The 20,681-nt window shown below is 41.2% G+C and overlaps 1 protein-coding gene across 12 annotated transcripts in view; it reads right to left on the minus strand.

The window, feature by feature from the left end:
• The window catches only part of DDX4 (DEAD-box helicase 4), a 114,608-nt gene that overhangs the window by 24,102 nt on the left and 69,825 nt on the right, over positions 1-20,681 (minus strand). For 9 of the 12 annotated variants that reach the window (XM_059725167.1, XM_059725169.1, XM_059725176.1 and 6 more), the window contains 8 exons: positions 13,386-13,439; positions 12,391-12,441; positions 11,980-12,051; positions 8,478-8,519; positions 6,648-6,680; positions 3,719-3,766; positions 3,586-3,627; positions 579-721 (listed from right to left, as the gene is read on the minus strand). In XM_059725167.1, coding sequence (XP_059581150.1) covers positions 579-721; positions 3,586-3,627; positions 3,719-3,766; positions 6,648-6,680; positions 8,478-8,519; positions 11,980-12,051; positions 12,391-12,441; positions 13,386-13,439 — 485 coding nt within the window. The remainder of the gene's footprint in view (positions 1-578; positions 722-3,585; positions 3,628-3,718; positions 3,767-6,647; positions 6,681-8,477; positions 8,520-11,979; positions 12,052-12,390; positions 12,442-13,385; positions 13,440-20,681) is intronic. The other 3 variants (XM_019495994.2, XM_059725173.1, XM_059725171.1) reach the window with 3 other exon arrangements.

Genomic DNA, 20,681 nt, shown 5'->3' on the forward strand with positions numbered 1-20,681 from the left:
TCCACATATTAATATTTTAGAAAAGCAGCAGATCTTGCCATGTATCAAGTGCTATTTCTAGCACAGAAAACCTGAGATTTTTATTTTGCAGAGCAATCCAAACAAACACATACAAACCCTTACTTGAGGGTACATTTAAAAAGCACTGAAAAAAAAATTCCATCTACATTCTCTAGAGATGCTATAGAGGTAGTAGTCTATGCAAAAGGCCTCTCTGCTTTTTACAATATAAAGCAAAAACTTAAAAGATTATTAAGGGGAATTAGTATCTAATGAGCGTGGATCTTTGAGAGAGGATTTTTAGTCAGGCTTTTTTATGGCTGTCACCTATTTGGTTTCAAAAGGAAGGAATATCCCAAGCAAGGGAAATAAGTGTAAGCTCCATACCTCCTATTTGACCTTTTCAACTGAGAATTAATAATAATGGTTCTAGAAACCCTACCCACCCCTGTGATTTTCAAAGGTCCTCCAAACAGTCCTACCTTCCTAAACACAAGTTAAAAGCCCAGGTAAAATGTCCTGTCCCCTTCCACAATGTGGGGGGTGGGATCTTAAATAGAGGAAAAAAGTTTACTCACCAATATTGCTGGAGGGGGATCAAGCCCTGATACTTTTACAAGTATTGTATCATATTTGTCAAAATTAATTCCTGTTTGATAATGTGCAAAGATGGCTTCTTCATTATCTGGTGGAGGTGGAGGCATATATGTCACCTTTGGCCCTTCAAAATACAAGAAAAAATATAATGGGTCAGTCATATCAATAATTAAGTGAACTCCCAGATGACAGTTTGTATATGCTGTACATTCTACAATTCTGTAGGATCTTATTTTTATGCAAGTGGCAAATAAGTCACATATGAAATAATTTACGAAATGGGAATAGTTTGAAACATGCTACACTGAAGTCTCATAATAGTAAGACTTATTTTTACTCTCTTTTTTTATTATAAAATTTACTTGTACCTTATCCAAGGTTACAACATTAAAAAAAACCAAATTTGCAAATGACCAAAAAAAAAGTTTTTTTATGAAATTCTTCTATGTGCTTAATTAATATTTGTTCACTCTCACACAAAAAAGTTTTTTTCCCCAGTCATTACTAAATTAACTGCAATTCTATTGTAGGATGAAAAATTAGAAGTCAAACTGTTCACCTTTGGAATCTTCACAAGAGAAAGCTTACTTACAACTGAATGCAAGCTTGTGCTGTAGGGCTACCAGATGAACAGCCCTGATCTAATTCTCCCTTAGAAGCCTGTACTAGCCTCATATTAAGAGTGTTCTTCCCAATATCCAACCTAAATTTCCCCTACTACAATTTAAGACCAAGTCATTCTAACCTGGCTACAGAGGACACCATATTCACACAAATACAAGACTACCCTGATTATAAAATGACCTCCCAATAATTAGATCCTGTATGTGAAAATTTTATAAATTTGCTATCATTTTCCATGTATAGAATCTAATTATTGTAGGTTTGTCTTGAATTTGTCCCCCTTCCACTGCTACAGTAGGGGAAATAAATCTGGGAAGGTCAGGTGGCCCTCTTACCCTCTGCCCTCCCTCCCAGCTTCTTCGCCCTGTAGCCCCTGGCCCACCCCCTTCTGTCAGACGCTGCTCTCTGTGAGCACATGGAAGTGAGGAGAAAATCTGAAGACACTGACATGAATTGACACATTGTCTTTTAAACTGATGCAAGGTTTAGCACAGATACTCCACAAACACACCTCTAAGCAGCACTTTTGTACCTCCTTATATAGAATACATATTAGGCATGATATGAACCCAAAACCAGAAGCCTCAGGATTTCATAGGAGTTTAACAAAAGACAATGCATTTAATATGGTTTCCTTGTATGCAAGTGTAAGACTGGGAGCTTTTCCCCCCACCATGCTGACTGGCAACCCCTAGTCTTATATTCAAGAAAATACAGTATTTTGCCACCAACCTTCACTCCCCCCCACTCACTCAGTAGTCCCAGTCCTTATAGCCTTTACTCATGTTTCATGCACTGCTGAACTCTTTCCTATCCAAGTCTTTCTTGAAAAGTGGGCCCCAAAACTAGACACCACTCCAGGCTCCCCAGTGTCAAGAAGTAAGAGAACCATTTCCCTTGACTTGCAAGTGACAGGTTTATTAATAAAGCACAGTACATTATTGGCCTTTTCCCCAGTGCAGGCAGGAGCACCTGCTCCTCCTACAGATACTTCCTGGCCCAGCCCTGCCTGCTCCTGCTGAAAACAGAAGCATGCAGGATTGTTCTACCTGGTGGCAGCCTGGAGATTTATCTGTGCAATGCCTGTGTTCCTCCAGGCTGCTGCATCACCACTGCTGCCATCAGGTAGAACTGCCCTGCACACCTGTTCCCAGGAAGAGCATGCAGGGTTTGACCAGGAAGTCACGCAGCAAGAGAAGGCCATCCAGCTTCCATTCAGCTTAATCAGATAAATCTAATGGAAGCAGGAGCTCCTGCTTTTCCCACAGACCTTTCCCCAAGTCAGGATCTGTGCAAGGCACACAGAGCAGTTTCACCTGTTTGTGGTAGCACCAGCACCATGGCACCCTCGAAAAGATCTTGTAGCACCCTCAGTGGCATGGCATGATGCCCAGTTGAGGACTGTCCACTGATTTATCCAGTACAGATTTCCTCCCAATAAAATAAGCTGGCGTCTCTGCCTTTTTCAAATCCCTTCCATGACTGACTTCTGCAAAACTTATTTTCTTGTTCTATCCTTTAAATTTTTGCAAAGCACTACTCAGACCTATGTCTCATCCTGTTACTGCACATTGCTGTGTGACCTCTATTTCCCCTCACCTCCTGGCTGGGATGATCTAGTTGGGGATGATTCTGCTTTGAGCATGGACTGGACCAGATGACCTCCTGAGGTCCCTTCGAATCCTAATTTTTTTTATTTTTTTTTTTATGATTCTATGAATGGCAGTTGCCAGGGAGCCGAGCCAAGCCCGCTGCCAGCCCTGCACATTGGATGAAACCTGCAGTCCAACCTAGTGCACCAGGTCTGTGGCTCTGCACTAGCTCTGGAGCCACATGGCAGGTCAGAGCCTATGCATGACTCTGAAGCCATGTGCCAGGGCCAACCCAGCACACTACCCCAGAGCCAACATGAAGTCCCACACTCAACACACTGGGTCCCATCTAGCATGTGGTTTCAAAGCCAGTGCACCAGATCTAGATCTGGTGTGCGGAGTCCAGCAACAGATCAACTCTGCACACTGGGCCAATCTGGTGTGTGGCTAGAAAGGGGAGTTCCACATAGATCTGGACTTTTGATAGGCAAGGGCATGGCAGGAGGCAGATTTGTAAGCCACAATGAGCCTTTGAGAAGCACAACATAAATACACTGAGTCTTATTCAGAAATGACTTTCAATGGCCTATTTGTGGATTGTTGATTCAAGATGTTACGCATGTGGACATGGTCCACTTTGAAGAACACCTAATCTGTACATATACTACATGCATAGTACTGAGTATTTCTGCTCAGATGAAAAAATAAACTAACTAGAATTAGTTAGGCAAGCATGCTTTATGATTAGTGCTACAAACATGTACATGCTTACCTTGATTATCACCACTTTCCATTGCACCTGACTTCCAAGTACCTTTAAGAAAAAGGAAATTAACTATTAATAAAGCAAAAAACAAAAATAAACCCACTTCCTTGCTAAGGTAACTTACAATAAAGCAACTTACTTCTTCCAGAACCTGCAATTACTTCTTCATTGCCTCCTCTGTAACCACCTGGTTAAAAGATTGTCATAATTGCTTTATTTTAATGAGACAAGGTGCACTGGAAATACTCATTTATTTACCCGTTTCATAAATTAAAGTCACAAAAAACCCACATATAAGGGGCAGCATAGAGGAGAATGCCTAACTATTGGCAGAGTGAAAGGAATAGAATGCAAAGTAAGGGAAGGGATTGGGTAAGTAGGGTGAGTTAAACTATGGGAGACATGGAAGACAAGGACTACAAATGTGTGTTTATTATGCTAAGAAAGGGGGGAAAAGATAGTGGGTGACATGATCAAAGAAATGGGCGTGGACAAAGATTTTGGAAGTACCATTTGGACTAGACCAAAGGAGGGAAAGAATAAAGTGATCAGCTAGAAAAACAGGTGCTTGTAACACCATATTTACTTGAATACATGGATGCCCCCCAATAATTAGATTATCTATATAAAAAATTATAACTTATAATTTTCCAGATACAGAATTTAATTATTAGATGTGCCTTGAATTCATCCACCACCCATTGCTACAGCAGAGAAAATAAATTCCAGGGGGGGGGGGGGGGGAAGGAAGACAGGTGAATCCCATTGCTCTCTGCCTCCCCACAACTTTTTCCCCTGGCAGCCCCTTCCCCTTCTCCTTGCTGTCAGACCCTGCCCTCCCTGAGCACACAAAAATGAGGAACAAATTTGAAAACAATAACCCTGAAATTAAACGTGGCTGTAGCAAATTTTCCCGTAAACTTAGTTCATCCAGAACTGACACGTTACCTTTTTTTTTTTTTTAAACTACTGCAAGTTTTAGCACAGGTACTCTATAAATACACTTCTGAAGCAGCACTTTGGCACCTACCATATTTACCCAAATGAAACATGACCCTGAATGTAAAATGAACCCCTAATAATTAGATTCTACACATGGAAAATTTTTTCCATGTATGGAATCTAATTATTGAAGGATCATCTTAAATTCAGCTGGGCTAGAACAGCAGTGCCAGATCTGTGCCACTGCTACTAGAGGCCCAGGCTGCAGCCAGGCTCCGCACCCCAGGTTGCAGCAGGGATGGAGCCTGCTGGCCAGCAACAAAAGTAAGGAGTGCGCAGAGGGGAAGGAAATGGGGAAAAACAGGACTGGGGGCTGCAAGGGCAGAGTAGCAGGGTGTACATGAGGCAGTGGGGCACGTTGGTGCCGACTCTTATTCAATGGGCACTATCATATGTCTTATTCAGATGGACTGCACTAAGCTCTCCTTGTGGTTGGGCTTACTTGCCCAATGTAGGTCATGTGTTTTATAGTCATGATCAGTGTTGGCTGCATTTCAACTTCATGGTTGGTTTCCATTGCTGAGTGCATGCTGCTTTTGGCAGCAGTTTAATAGCAGAGAATGAATTTAGAGAGATTTTCTTATATATCTTATGACAAGGGAGTTTCTTCCCTCATGACATTTGCTGGGGGAGGGGGTGTGCTCATTTTGTATTCAAGTAAATATATTACTTTGTTATTCAGCCTTCATCATGCTTCCAGTTTGGTAGTCTGGACAATATTCCTTGTCTGACTGACCAAATCCCACTACTGCCACTGCTATTTCTGTTAGACATGGAACCTCTGGCCACTGCAGTAAGGCAAGATTCCCAGACGAGGCTGGATACAGATTAGAACATAATACAGTTCTCTATACAGAGAATGTGCTGGGTTTTTTTTGTTTTTTTGGTTTTTTTTAAACAGAATACTCTTTCCTTCTTAAGAGCAATAGTATTTTAGACAGGTAGTCATCTGTCTCTGGATACAACACTAAATATGCAATAATATTTAATATTTTTAATTCCTTTGGCAATTAATTATGTAACAATATATTGATAATTATTAACATGTACATGTTAGGTGTTGGTATTCCTGAGAAGCTTAAGCTGGAATGGGGAAAAAAACTTGATAATTTTAAGCAAATTAAAATTTTGATGAAATACGTGGGTATCAGCCTTAGGGAAAAGAAAGAGGACCTTTTTAATACTAATTGTTGGTCTAAAAAATAACAAAATCCCTCAAAGAACAGGTGGTGATGGAGAGTTTTGGGGTCACCAGAATAGCTGCCATTAAAATGAATGTACTCCCAAAACTTCTTGCTATTGCAACATTTAACTTATGTATAGCAGAGCATACTTCAAAGTCTTAGCAAGCTGTTCTCACAGACTTCATTTGGAATCATCATCATGAGGATGAACACCTATTATACAGGCCTTCTAAGAGGGCAGGTCTTGCAGTCTCATCATGTCTTTGAACTAAGTTTTGTGCCAACATGCTACATGAAACTTTGTTCAATGCTATGGACTGATATAGAACAAGACTGGCTTGAGAAAACAGGATCTCCCATAAATATACTGAGTGAGAGAAATTCAGGCTGAAAAAGCCTTAAAAACTACCCCTTTTATCCATACATCAAGATTCCTAGGTCAACATGTAAAGTTGCTTTCTCCTTGGCCTTTCCTATTAATCACTTTTTCTTCTTTTCTTAACAAAGTATTCCTACCTAAAACACATCAAACATGCAGCTCTGCTTGGGTCAGGACAGGTATTATATTCAATTAGCTAACAGACATGATAACATCTTCACTCATCTGCAGAATTTTTCATTTAAAGAAGCTGAAAAGCACTTTAAATCTTAAACCTCTTAAATCTCAACACTCTTAAACTAGGTATTATTACCACTTACAAAGAGGGAAATTGAGACATTCAATGACTTAATGATTTTTTCCAAGTTGTCATAGTGCATTAATACCAGAACTAGGAATATATTACAGCCGCACTTCTGTACTCCCCTTCCTTTCTTAGAGAAAGAACTTTTACCTATACACAAATACAACTAAATACAATATATATGATTCAAAATTCTGACCTCTGACTCCAAATCCTCTATGTTCTTGATCACCTGAAGAACAAAAAGTCAAAACATTACTTCTAAAGGAGCCTACTAATTTGACTTGTGGAGAACACACTACAGGTTTGCCATCCCTGTGGAATCTTATAGTTGCTATAACTATGTACCAGAAAGAAGGATGCCAAGCGTTTTTGTCTATTTTTAAAATCCTATCTTAATCCCTTGTCTGTTATGTATTGGGAAACATTGATTTTAAAATCACTGCATTATGCATTCTAAAATAAATTATTGTAAGAAGTTTTACTGCTTGCAAAGGAAGAAAAGTAGGCTAAAACAATTAGCTGTTCATAAATTCTCTTCAGGCCTTCCTGACTGCAGAAGCTTCTATGACACAATTAAGAGAGGCCAAAAAGACTAATCTAGGATGCAAAAGAGCAAATTGTTAACTAGGGTGTAGGTTGTAACCATGTTGATCTAAGGACATAGGCAGACAAGGTTCTTTGGGTGAATCTGATATCTTTTATTAGACCAACTTAAATAGTTGGAAAATATTTATTAAGCAAGCTTTCGGGTTCAAAAACCCTTCGTCAGGCTACGGAAGTTTCAGCAGTTGGTGTGTGCTCTTCCTGGATGGGTCTCTCTCCACTTTCATCCCCCTTCTCTCTCTTCCCCCCGCCTCCCCAGGCTGTCTCACCCATTGATTCTTCAATCTACATTTTCACTGACTACCTGTCTTGCATGCATACCAGCCTAGCCGCTGGCTTCTTTACTTCCTGGATGGAATGAAAAGAGCACACACCAACTGCTGTAACTTCCTTGGCCTGACAAAGGGTTTTTGAACCCCAAAGCTTACTTAATAATTGTTTTCCAACTATTTAAGTTGGTCTAATAAAAGATAATTGTTAACTAGTAATTTATTCTCAGGCATCCATCCTACAAGAACCCAGTTCAACCCAGCAAAGGTTCCTCGGGATTTAAGCTTACTTTAATCTCCAGCATCAAAATATAACCAAAGACCTATGTAATGTTAAGAGTACTATGAACACTACCATGTCTCTTGCCGAGATTGGTAGACAGTACAGTGCTCATCCTAAAATTCCTACTGAACTGAGCCTGTTCCTATCCTATATTAAAAACTAGTTTTATTATTAAAAACAGGAACACTCAAAACTCAATGTCCATCTTCAAAAATTTTTTTTCTACAAATTCTATACTCAACTTCATGTTTTGGGGGTGTTGGTTGTAGCCATACTGGGCTAAGGATATAAAACACCAACAGTCTCTTCCTATGCCTAAGAGCTTACAAAGAACAATTTTCTATTTAGTTGGTCTAATAAAAGATATCACATTTACCCAAATAACCTTGTCTGCCTATACTCAGCTTCAGTATATTATTGATGGCTTCCATTAAACGCCCTTCCAACACAGCCATAGAAAGACAATCTACTTCCTAATATCCACTACAGCTAGTTCTCTCATTCAGTTACTTTACAAGTTTTCCATTTTATATAAGTCCTCCCAAATACCAAGAGTCATCCAGAATTCAAACAATAAAGGACACTTCAAGGAAAATGGTAGGGAGTAGTGTCACTATTTAGGATGTTTTACTGCAATTGCCAATTAAAAAGTATAGGCTATGGCACAAAGTTATGCACTGCCTGCTTTAAAAAAAAAAAAAAAAAAAAACACACAACAAAAACATATACAAAATGGGTTACAGAAATACAAACTCTTATAGATCAAAATCAGACATCAATCAGACAATAAAAATTTACCTATAATGTTCAAAAAGATATATGGAAATTTCAACTGGTAGAGAAGGATTATAAACTGGAGGTCTCATATTACCTCTATGAAACATTCCTCTGGGGTTTGACTTCAGATTATTTCCTAAAAATACTAAAATCCATTAGTTTTTAAATGCTTAAGACTCATTGAAGGATAATCATAAACTAATGGTTATCTGAACAGAATAGGATCAGATATCATTTGTTATATTTTTGCATTGTCTCAACCAGTAATACACAAGCAGTAGTTAAAAAAGGCCTATTACTCAAAACTGGAAAATAACAGAGATGCAAACAGTGGGAGAAAAAATTAAACATATAAATAATTGGAAATGGTTTCCAAGTATTTTTGTAACAATCACAAGATCACAGCTACAAGAAAGCAGGTTACTTTTTGAAATAAAAACAACCAACCTAGTTAAGAGAGTTAGTGAAAATATCAATAAAACTAAAAACCATGGCTAGAAGAAACAACTTTTGAAATATATTCTTGGGAAGCTGGAAAAGAAAGTCGGGGAAATCTGCCAGAGGCAGGACAGGGGCCAAGACAGTACTAAATGAGCATCGCTGAAAAAAATATGAAACTAACAGGTTAAAAAAATGGAAAAAGTATGTTCAGTGTGTACTCTCATTATATGGATTCTCAATCATCAAATCATCAACAAGAAACCAGCAGACTGGCGGGAAAACAAGTTATATGACAAACAAAGGCCTCCCTCTAAAATTGGAATTGGCGACTTGCAACTTCTTGTATATTATGTCTGTTTTCCTGAGTCATTAACTTCATTTTGTGACCGTGAAAAATCTGGAGAAGAAATCTTTATCAGAAAGGCCTAAACAGAAAAGGGCAGTGAACCTAGAAGCGGCCAACAAAAGTAGGGAGGAAAGGAACCTTGAAATGGTCACAATTTGCCTGCCCTAGGAAACATCAAGATGCATATATATCAAAACTTGCTCCTAAAAAGTCTCCAGTGATGGAAACGCCAAAACATGCTCATGTAATCTATTCTGGTACTTCACTACCCCACAGTTGGAAGCAAAAAAAAATCCAATGCCTAACCCAAATTTCTATTCCTGCAATTTAAACCTATTACTTCTTGTCCTATCCTCAGAGACAGGAAGAACAGTAACATTACTTGAAGATTTCCATCTCCCCAGTTGTCTATTTTCTAGGCCAGAAAGCTCTCCAAACAATTCTAAGGATCTGAAAAAGGCCACACGATCTAGACCTCTAATCCTTTTCACTGCTCTTCTTCAAGACTCCAACTGGTCCATATCTTCCCTGGAAATAGTGCCCAAAATAAAACTCAATACACCAGCTGATACCTTACCAGAAGCCGATTACAATGAAAGGATTTTTCACATCTTATATGCAGGATGGTGTTGGTTTTCCCTCACAACATGAGGGACTTCATAATGTCACATTATGACTTGATTGATTTGCTTTGAGATGCAGTATAAAACCTCATGATCCTTGTCTGCACAATAGCTGCCCTACAGCCCCAATTTAAAATTCATGCAGTAAATTTTTCCTACACAAAAAGTAGTAGGCTGCACTCGCCCTTTGACTGTATTTATTTCAAGACATTTCTCCAATTCTCCAACCCTTCCCAGCTTGATAGCATCTGCAAATTTATTAAATGTTTAAACTTCCTGCAGGAAGCATCTTGAACAATGATCCAAAACAAACACAAACAAACAAACAAAAACAAACAAACAAAAAAACAAAAAAAAAACCCATCAAGAAAAAGGAAGTTGTTTCTGATTAAATTAGTTTTGCAATGCTGTGGTTCACTGTCTGTTTACTGGACCATAAGGAGGGGTGACAGGAGGGAAATTTACCATTGAGGCATTGACCCCTGGATAAGTGCAGGGCAGGGAGGGCAGCAACCAGGGATCTTTTGGCAGAGGCTGGGCTCAGAGAAAGCGCTGACAGCACTTCCCAGCATGTGGGTGGAGGTGGGGCGTTGAGCAGGGGCTGCGCTGGGCAGCTGGTGGCAGCGAAATTTGGGGTGGATGTAGCATCCTCCCAGAGCTGCTGGCGCCTGCTCCAAGCCCAGGCCCCGCTGAGAAGAGGCTTTCACAGCCCCGGCTGCGAGCCACTCAGCCCCACACAGATCTGAGAAGCTCACACCCCTCGGCCCTCCTGGGGTGCAAGCAGCAGCAGGAGCCAACCCCCTCTCCCCCCCATGAGCCATGGCTCTGCCCACTCCACCCCACCAGTACCTGCCCCCTCCACCACAAGGACTACTGATCTACCTGCCGAAGTCCCTTCCCTCCCCCCTCCCCTGCCATCACACCGGATTTACCAGCTGGAGGCAGCTGTATTGGAAATCTGATCAGTATCACCCGATGTGCCTCCTTAAATATTGGCTATCGGTATTAGTCCCAAAAATTTAAGTGTGCACCCCTGATGAAGATATCAACCTCCAATCCATTGGAATACCTATCCTTCAGTTGGAAGGGCATAGCTGCTGCAGTTTATTATGTGCCCTTGAAAATACAGCATGATTGATTGTATTTTTTCAAACCTATATATACAAGGAGAGGCAATAAAACAGACAGAATACTGGCATTCAACAGGAAATGCTAGGTTCATATAGTAACGCTGTGAAATTTAATTGAAGTAATTTTAGTATCTGGACAAGACAGGTACTCTCCTCCCCTAATGCTTCTATTTTAATGAAGAATCACTGACTTTTAAGCTAATCCACTGGAACTGGCAAACTAGTGAGGACCACCTACACATTCAGCACTACTTGTGTGAAAGCTACTGTCAAGTTTAATAAAATGACTGGTTAAACCAAAATGGCAGAATTAACTATTCTATAATCAGTATGAACAAACAGTGAACTGGTACAGCCACAAGACAAGCTAGGAATAGGCTATACTGAGACAGAGGCCAAAAACGAAAAACCAGATGTCAGCTACCAATCCGTAGCTCGCTATGCTGCATCCTGCAAAAAGCCAAAAATAGAAGGCAGTGCCATAACAAAACAGGTTAGCTCAGTGGCTCTCAACATTTTTAAACTCAAGGCACACAGAAAACCTTTTCAAAGATCAGTTCTAAGACTTCCAGTTTAAAGTGCAGCATTTAAAAAAAAAAGAAACATAAGGCAACTCCACATATGCAAGATTCCCATTCCTGGCTGTGTATGGCACACTCCTGCAGCTGAGAGCTAGGTCAGCTGATGGGGTTCCCTGCCACAGGGGCAGACCCTGCTACACATGCAAATTAAAGCTAGGCAGCAAACAGCTATAAAGTCAATATACATTTTCAAGGTATAACTTTATAGCTAGTTGGACCACCTTTTAATGATATGATAGGTACTTTGCACAGGTAGCTGGTCTCAGTTAACTGTGCAATATCTGTAACATGTAGAGGGGGCCTTTGTGTTACATTTGTGTTCAAGTTGGAAGATAAGCTAAGTAAATACAACTGTACAATAAAGAAGGTTTAATGTTTTGAAGGAAAAAAGGAATTAATCCATTAGGTTAGAAACAAGTCAGTTGCAAACACCACTTTAAAATATCTGCAAAACTTTAATATAAATAAACATCACCTGTAGGGCCTCCCAACATTCCCCTCCTAAGGCCAAAATGCGGTCCTCTTTCTTGTTGCTCATTTTCATTATCTACAGTAATATGTACAATATTATTAGAAAAGTATTTATTAAAAATAAAATAAAATATTCAGTCCTGAATTAGAAATTCCTATTCCTTACGAACTACAAAAAGCAGCAGCCTCACAGGTTTAAATTTTAGGAAGAATGTGCATGAATGTAAAGTCCCCCATTTTTAAAGTAAAACGTGTTCATTTACTTTGTTTTCATGCTTTTGCACAGCTCAAAGACCTCTTCATAACTTGAACCTTTATTACATTTTTAAATCAACTGGGAAACTCCACCACAACAAAACTGTATTTTATATTCAGTTACTGCTAAGTGCCAGAAGTTCAACATTATCAAGCTTACATTGACTTGGACCAAATCCTCCACGGCCACCTCTGAAATCCCCTCGAGCACCTATAATACAGCATAATGGCAATTGTAAAATCTGAACAGAGTTCACTGCTTATCAGTTGCACTGTTTGCACATGCACATCTTGGTGCTTTCTACAAAGAGTAAAGAAACGTCATCAACCAATATTATTAAAAAGGGACACAAGCACAGTCAAGTGACTTATTCAAACAGATTTGAAGTAAAGAATTGAAAATGCTACCCCCTCCTCAGTAATGCTTCCAGTTCACACTGAAGATATGGAGAGAAGAAATTAGGACCTTGGAGTTATTTTCTTTCTCCAAGCTATTCAGATACAAACCCCAACCTTTAAAGCTATGAATTCTGGGAAAGATAACAATGTGGTTAAATCAGAACATTGAGTCAAAAAGTCAGTTTTCTATACCCACATCCACTGGTGTGAAACTAGAGGAAACCCAGCAGCCTGGGTACAGGGCTAAGATAGAAAAAAATGAAAGCTATTCTTATTCTACATAAACTCCTATGTACCTGGTCTTTCATTTTTTATTACCTTTTTTTTAGGACATAGACCAGAGTCACACAGTCAAAGAGTAGGGAAGAAACACTCACCATATTAAATAAAAAATGTGTTGCTTTACTCTGGATCTAGAATGTGCTCCTAATACATTTACAAGGAGTTTCAGATCACCACTTATGTAACCATAAAGAAGAAAATATTCTTTATTGCACCAAAATATTATGAATATTTCTTTTTTGTACAACTCAGAATGTTACCTTGTGAAACTGGTTTTTCAATGGTTATTCATGATTTTTAATTTTTCTATTTTATCAAAACAAAGAACACTAAGTCATGCTGAGATTATGGGATGGATTTTCAAATGTACAAGAGGCATCTAATCATCCAATTCCAAATGAAAGCCAATGAAAATTCCCCTGGCCTGAAAGTCTCTCCCTTAAAATATTACTGCCAATTTGCTTGTGCCCTTACCTCCTCTTCTTGAAAATCCTCTGCTTCTGGAGTGGGCATCTTCAGTACGTTCTTCTAAAAAAAAAAAAAAAAGCATTCAAGTGGAATTTTAAGAAATAAAAAGATCTCAGAACTGTCTTATTTTGCAAAGACCAAGTCTCAACTTCAACAGATTTTACTGCCGACAAGTTAAATACATACCTTACCTTTCTTCATTCTGCTTTTTAAAAGAAGATTTGTCCAGAGTTATGACTGCACAGGGCAGGGACACAGCCTAATCTTCAACTGACTCACCCTCCCCTTCAACTAAAGTTGAATCCCTAGCTGCTGAAGACTGGCTTTCATGGGTGATTTTGAAAAGAGCTAAAGAATCTGAACTAAAGAACTGAGGGAAGCAGTGAAACAGACCAGGAGCAGGTGACAGACAGCAAAACTGCCTTAAGAAAGGTTAGCTTGATTAGTGAAACATCAAGACTGATCTGGGACAGACTAATCATTAACACCTGTAAAGTGAAGAACAACGAGCCAGTAAGTCAACTGACTCCCTAAACTGCCTGAACAACATCAGCACAGCTCCTGCATTGAGGTAGGAATCAGGGAGCAGGGCGCTTCCAACCCCAGGCAGAAAATCAACTTCCTCACTTACTAGATGCACCCCAATTTTGAGGGGCTGATTTTTGAGTAAGTGTGTATGTTGTATGTAGGAAAATACTAGTAGTAACCTTATTTTCCAATACACACATTTGCCACTGCATAGGAATCAACTGCCAATCACTTGAGTCCACAATTAATATCACATTATCAGGAGGAACGTATACCTCCTGCAAACTGCATTTAAACTATTGCACACAGCATCTCAAATGCCAATTAATGTTTTATTTTTTATATATTTTACAAATTAGTGAAGTGGTGGAATGGACTGAGATTAGGTTTGAGGGATGTAATCACTGTTCCAGAATAAAATGCTTGAATAATATTACCATTAGAAAACCTCACTGAAGCAACCTATATCAAGACAGAGATCAAATTACTCAGCATAATAAATCACTTTTAGGGACAGAACAATTAAATGTCTTAAAGATTAAAAGACATTGATTCTTCTTCAAATAAATAGTTTAAATTTGCTACCCTTTATTATATTATGGTTACATTTGGGTTTAAAGTATTCTGGAATACAGATTCAAGATTGACTTAAAAATTAAGCATCTTGATTTTATCTATAATTACTAAGGGGTTTCGCTCCTTATGCAAGAATAAGAAAGGGCAGCAAGACAGAATGTTATAATTGGACCTTTTAGAAAGTCCACTTTTCTTTTTAGAACTCATTTCTTTCTTTTCATGAAAGATACAGACTGCACTTGTCTTCCTAACAAACCGAAAAGCAGGTGGAAACTCTTTGAAGTCTCACCATTTCAAAGCCTACTTCATTTTAGTAAAAAATATGAATGTAACACTACCATCTTTCCACTATTAGCTGGAACAGTCATCAAAATACCAAAGAGAGCAGCCCCAGAAAGAATACATAACGAGTTCCCCATCCTAATCCTTGTCCTTCCCATGCAGGGCTAGGGCACTTTACAGCAAGGGAAGGACAGAAGTATTAACTGCCACTGCTTTTCCCCTACCCCCTGCCACCTAATTTTCTGACCTATGGGGAGCTCCACAGGCCAGAAGCCATGGCTCCACAGTACAGATTTGGACCATGGGCTGGGTGTTGACCCATCCCTAATGCAAGAGGTTTGCTCTAATAACCACAAGTACAGGACAAATTCTTGCCCTGTTCCATCTACTGTGGGTTAGGAAGAAACAGAAAGGTAGTTACGCTCTTGAACAACACTTCATAACATTCTGACCCATGAAAGGAGAGAACAAGAGAAAGTTGCTGCTGTATTTGGACAAGATGGACAGCAATAGATGAAAGCCTCTAAAGACACTGCTAAAGAAAGAGTTGCCCCAAATGTTCATAGATTTCATAGACATTAGGGCTGGAAGGGACCTCAGAAGATCATCGAGTCCAGCCCCCCGCCCAAAGGGCAGGAAGTCAGCTGGGGTCATAGGATCCCAGCAAAATAAGCATCCAGTTTCATCTTGAAGGTGTTCAACGAAGGCGCTTGAACAACCTCCAGTGGCAGGCTGTTCCAGACCTTGGGGGCTCGGACAGTAAAGAAATTCTTCCTTATGTCCAGCCTGAAACGATCTTGTAGTAGTTTGTGACCATTCGACCTCGTCATCCCTTGGGGCGTTCTGGTGAACAAACGTTCCCCCAGATACTGGTGGTCACCCCTGATAAACTTGTAGGTGGCCATCAGATCACCCCTGATCCTGCGCTTTTCCAGGCTAAAGAGCCCCAGGGCTCTCAGCCTGTCATCGTAGGGTCTTGTGGAATCAGAAAAAAAATATGCGCCTTAAACTTTGATTATTTTAGTTATAAGATGACATAACCACTTTGTGTAGAATTGCTGGCTCTGTACAAAAGAACAGATAAGGGCAAGTGTTTGTTCTTTGTCACTCCTCTGCAACTGCTTTGCTCACCGCGGCCTTGAAGGTAGCAAAAAAAAAGTATATACAAAGTTAATTTCCAGGTGCAAGGAGGTTTGTGAACTAATCTCGCCTCCCCCATTAGTTCCCATCCTGATTACAGCAAAAAAATAATGAAGTAATATTATAGCCGCTTTTCATGCTAATTTCACTATATGATCACGTGAGTTGTAAGCAACTGTTAAAAAGTATATAAGCCTCCTGATTTTGCTCTTGGGGGGGGGGGGGGGGAGACCCCTTCCAAGTGCTTGGGAAATCCATGTCACTTTGGAACTCCCCCTACAGCTGTAGTTTCTTTTGAATAAAAACTTCTGCTGACCTGACCCAAAAGTATGCTGCGTGTGTTTCCACGACAATTCCTGGTGCCGTGACTCGGATCCAGAACACAGGCTGAGGACGGAGGACTGCAGGCTGCCCCCCGCCCCGAACCCCGAGGCACCAAACTTGAGAGGTAAGAGACCTAATTCAAAATCTCTATTGGGGTTTCGGAGGAGGACTGCCTGTAGGCTCCCAACTTGGCCGTGGTAACTGGATCTGAACTTTGTTAAAACAGGTCAGTCTGAACCTTACTGCCGGCTAAAATTTTCTGTCTGGTAATGGATCCCATTTTGTGTCTGGTAACCTATGTTTTATTTAGGGAGAAACTCTTTGAGGCACCTTCATCCAACAGCACATCGGGCTTGTAGTTAATTAACTAAGGCGGTGTGGGGTAGCAGGTCTGGCTGACTGAATAAATGTGCATGTGCGCGTATTTAGAAATATGAGCCACTGACCAGGACTGAGACTACGGTTGGGCTCAGCCGCCCCAATTCTGCCTGACAGGGCAGTTTTGAAAGCAAGGGGGCCCAACTGGAACCTCGTGACCTACTGGACAGGGCGTCTGAGTGATTTTGTCTTTTCCAAACCCCTTGTCCCAGTAGCTTCTGCCGAAAGCAGGAGTGAAAGGATCCCTCTAGTGTTTCCCTCCCCATTTCCATTTTATGAGCCGGTGTCGGGTCAGAAGCCTTTTGTCTGGGCAGTGAAAAACTGCGGGGCAAGGCACTGAGCGGCCCGGACATCCTAAATAAGCCTCTCCTACGTCTCCCTGTGTGACTGAAAATGGGAACAAGTCAGTCTAAACAAGTTCCTGTCCCCTCTAAGGGGACTCCGGCGTACTTTATGTACACACATTATTCTCCCGAGACTTGCAAGTACCTGGATAAGTGGAACTGGTATACTAGGGATGATCCTGTGAAGCATTTTCCACAGGAAGGAACATTTGATCAGGATAAAAGAGTGCACTTGAGAGGGGCGTTAGAGTCCCGTGGATCCAAAACACCACAAAATCAGTGGGACGCGTTCTTTTATTGGTATGATGAAATGTCCAAAAGGCAGACAGAGTCTCAAACTAGGAGCCTAAAAGACTCTCAAGAAAAATTAAAACAGCAGTTAAAAGCTGTTCAGGAGAAATTGGCTGCTCCCCCAAATTACACGCTGGACACCGCTCCGATGTATCCAGCATTGGCCGGGGCGCCCCCACCACCGGAGCCAGCAGAGGATATCCTTGACCTTTGTTCGAACTCTGCTCTCCTGGGACTCCCACATCAGCAACAACCGGTTCAACATCAGGCTGCAGCCCAGGCTAGTGACCCATTAGCTGAAGCTCCTTCAGTAAATCCATCCACGGAGCTTAATAGTCCGGACTCATCCACCATATCTGCCACTCAATCATCACCAGTGTGGCAATTTACTCCTGGGTCACAACCCACCACAGGTGTATTTAAAAGAATGGGAATAGGCATGGAAAGATCTCCCATCAATCTGAGATCCCGAACTGCACAAGTTTACTCCCCAAGACAAATGCCAGGCATTGGCACCAATGGACAAAATATAGTAACTGTGCATGCACCCTGGACTCCAGGTGAGCTCTACAATTTAACTCAAAAGTTCCCAAAAATCAGGGAAGACCCAGAAAAATTTCAGGAAGAATTGCAGACTGTTATAAATTGTTATAATCCAACATGGGCTGACATTAATCAGCTCATGCGATCGATTTTGCCCAAGGAAACTATGCTACGTCTGTATGCTGCCTGTACTTGGCCAGATCAAAACCCAGGGATTGGCCAAGACTTTATTAACAAGAGAAATGCTTTGGTTCAGGCAGTTCTCACAATTTGCCCAAAAAAGGCAGACTGGACCAAAATAAATACCTGTAAACAAAACAAAAATGAACACCCCAGTGACTATTTAGAACACCTCAAACAGGCATTTGAACAATACTCAGGAATGGATAACCCAGTCAGAAATGCTAAACAAGCAATAGTGGCAGCATTTGTCCAGGGACTTAACCCTAAAATTGCTGAGAAAATTCAAACAGTAATTATTGGCTGGGAAACTAAAGATTTGACCGAAGTCCTTGCTGCGGCTAACCATTTTCATAACAAATTGGAACGGTCTAAAGACAATGCCGAGTTTAAATTAATGGCCTTACAGATTTCTCAGTTGCAGGGTCCAGGTAGAGGAAGAGGACAAGGACGGGGAAGGGGAGGCCCGGGTAGATTCAGGGGAAGAGATAGATCCTTGAGCCCACAAAACCCAGGCTATGGGAACCAATGTCATTATTGCAAGCAAGAAGGACATTGAAAATCAGAATGCCCCAACCGCCCCGGCCAAGGACCCAGCCCCCACCTCCACTTCCTGTCAATTTTCCCAGTGTTGAATAGGACAGCCTGAGGGACAGTGACATCATTGCTCCTTTGCTTGCTACTGACCAATCTGGTCCGTTTGTTGAATGCCTTATTTCTGGTAAACCTGTCTCCTGTCTTGTTGACACCGGAGCGTCCCGCTCCACGCCAAAGGCTGCTGAGTTTCCTTTTCTACCTTATTCTCCTGAAACTGTAAATGCTGTCAGTATAGGCGGACAACCTATCCCACATCCCGTCTCTGAACCTGTCTCCATCTCTATTGGCCCTTTGTCTAAAAATCATGCCTTTCTTCTTAGCCCCTGTGCACCTGTCAACCTTCTTGGTAAGGATTTGTTGTGTAAACTGGGATGCGTGATTTATTGTAGCCTAGATGGTGTTTACCTTGAGGTACCGGAACATAGGGAAACCGAGCTTGTGGCTTTGCTAACCCAGGAGTACTCTGATCCTGACACTTCCTACTTGCAAGAGGAACTGTTGGCACAAGTACCTCCACAGCTGTGGTCCACCCATGCGAATGAAGTGGGGCACATGCTGAGTGCTGAACCAGTGCGTATCATCCTAAACCCTGCCAAGCCACTTCCTCGTGTCCCACAGTACCCCATCTCAAAGGAAGCTGAGGAAGGGATCAAGCCTGTCGTTTCCTCACTCCTTGAGCAAGGGATTATTGTCCCAATACGCTCCCCTTGCAACACATCTATCCTACTTGTCAAAAAACCTGGTAAAAATACGTATCGCTTTGTGCAAGATCTTCGAGCTGTAAGTGCCGCTGTTTTACCCGCTTTCCCCGTGGTCCCTAACCCTGCCACTATTCTTTCCTGTATCCCTTCAGATGCTACATATTTCACAGTAGTGGATCTTTGTTCTGCTTTTCTCTCTATCCCCGTTCATAAGGATAGCCAGTATCTGTTTGCATTTACTTATCAGGGATTTCAATATACCTGGACAAGACTCCCTCAGGGATATACGGAGTCCCCAACCCTGTTTTCCCAGATCCTAAAAAAAGATTTGGATCCTATCATGTTCAAAGGAGGGTCCACCCTTGTTCAGTACGTTGATGATCTATTGTTAGCCTCACCCACTTTAGAGGCCTGTAAGCAAGATACTTTGACACTCCTCACAGCTTTAGCTCAGAAAGGCCACAAGGCCTCAAAATCTAAATTGCAGCTCTGCAAGTCTAAGGTACATTATTTAGGGCATGATATCTCAGCAGGAGAACGACACCTTTCCCCTAGTAGAGTTGAAGCTATCCTCAACATTCCCAAACCTATGACTAGAAAACAGATGAGGGGATTCTTAGGTGCAACGGGTTATTGTAGACAGTGGATCCTGGGTTATGCTGCTTTTGCAAAACCCTTGTATTCACTCATGATACCACCCCGGAACCCCTCCCTTGGACTCCTGAAGCCGAACAAGCATTTGTGGCCCTTAGGCAAGCCCTCACTCTTGCTCCCGCTCTTGGACTTCCTAATTATAAAAAACCCTTTACCTTGTTTTGTCATGAACAGGAAGGAATCGCTTTAGGAATACTCACTCAGCTGCATGGTGAAAAGCATCGCCCAATTGCATATTACAGCTCTGCCCTTGATCCCATAGCTGCGGGACTTCCTCCTTGCCTCCGTTCAGTTGCAGCTGCTGCCTTGTTGGTTGAAAAGGCAGATTCTCTAGTTTTGGGACACTCTTTAACCGTTGCAGTTCCACATGCTGTGATAGCCCTTCTGCTCAAGGGCAAAACTCAGCACATTTCCAATTCCCGTCTTACTAAATATGAGAAGCTTCTACTGTCAGCTGCAAATGTAACCTTAAATCGCTGTTCAATTCTGAATCCTGCGTCATTTCTGCCTATTGCCTCTGATGGTGAGCCTCATGATTGCCTGTCTATCACAACTCAATTGTTAACCCCTCGAACTGACCTCAAGGACATTCCTATCCCGAACTCTGACCTTGTTTTGTTTGTTGATGGTTCCTGTCTTAGAAATGATGCAGGCAAATTAGTTGCGGGATATGCAGCATGCACTCAGTATGCTGTTTTGGAAGCCTATTCTTTACCCCAAGCTCGTTCTGCTCAAATTGCTGAACTCATTGCTTTAACACGTGC

The sequence above is a fragment of the Alligator mississippiensis genome, chromosome 3, assembly GCF_030867095.1.
Source record: "Alligator mississippiensis isolate rAllMis1 chromosome 3, rAllMis1, whole genome shotgun sequence".
In the NCBI taxonomy this organism is placed as follows: domain Eukaryota; kingdom Metazoa; phylum Chordata; order Crocodylia; family Alligatoridae; genus Alligator; species Alligator mississippiensis.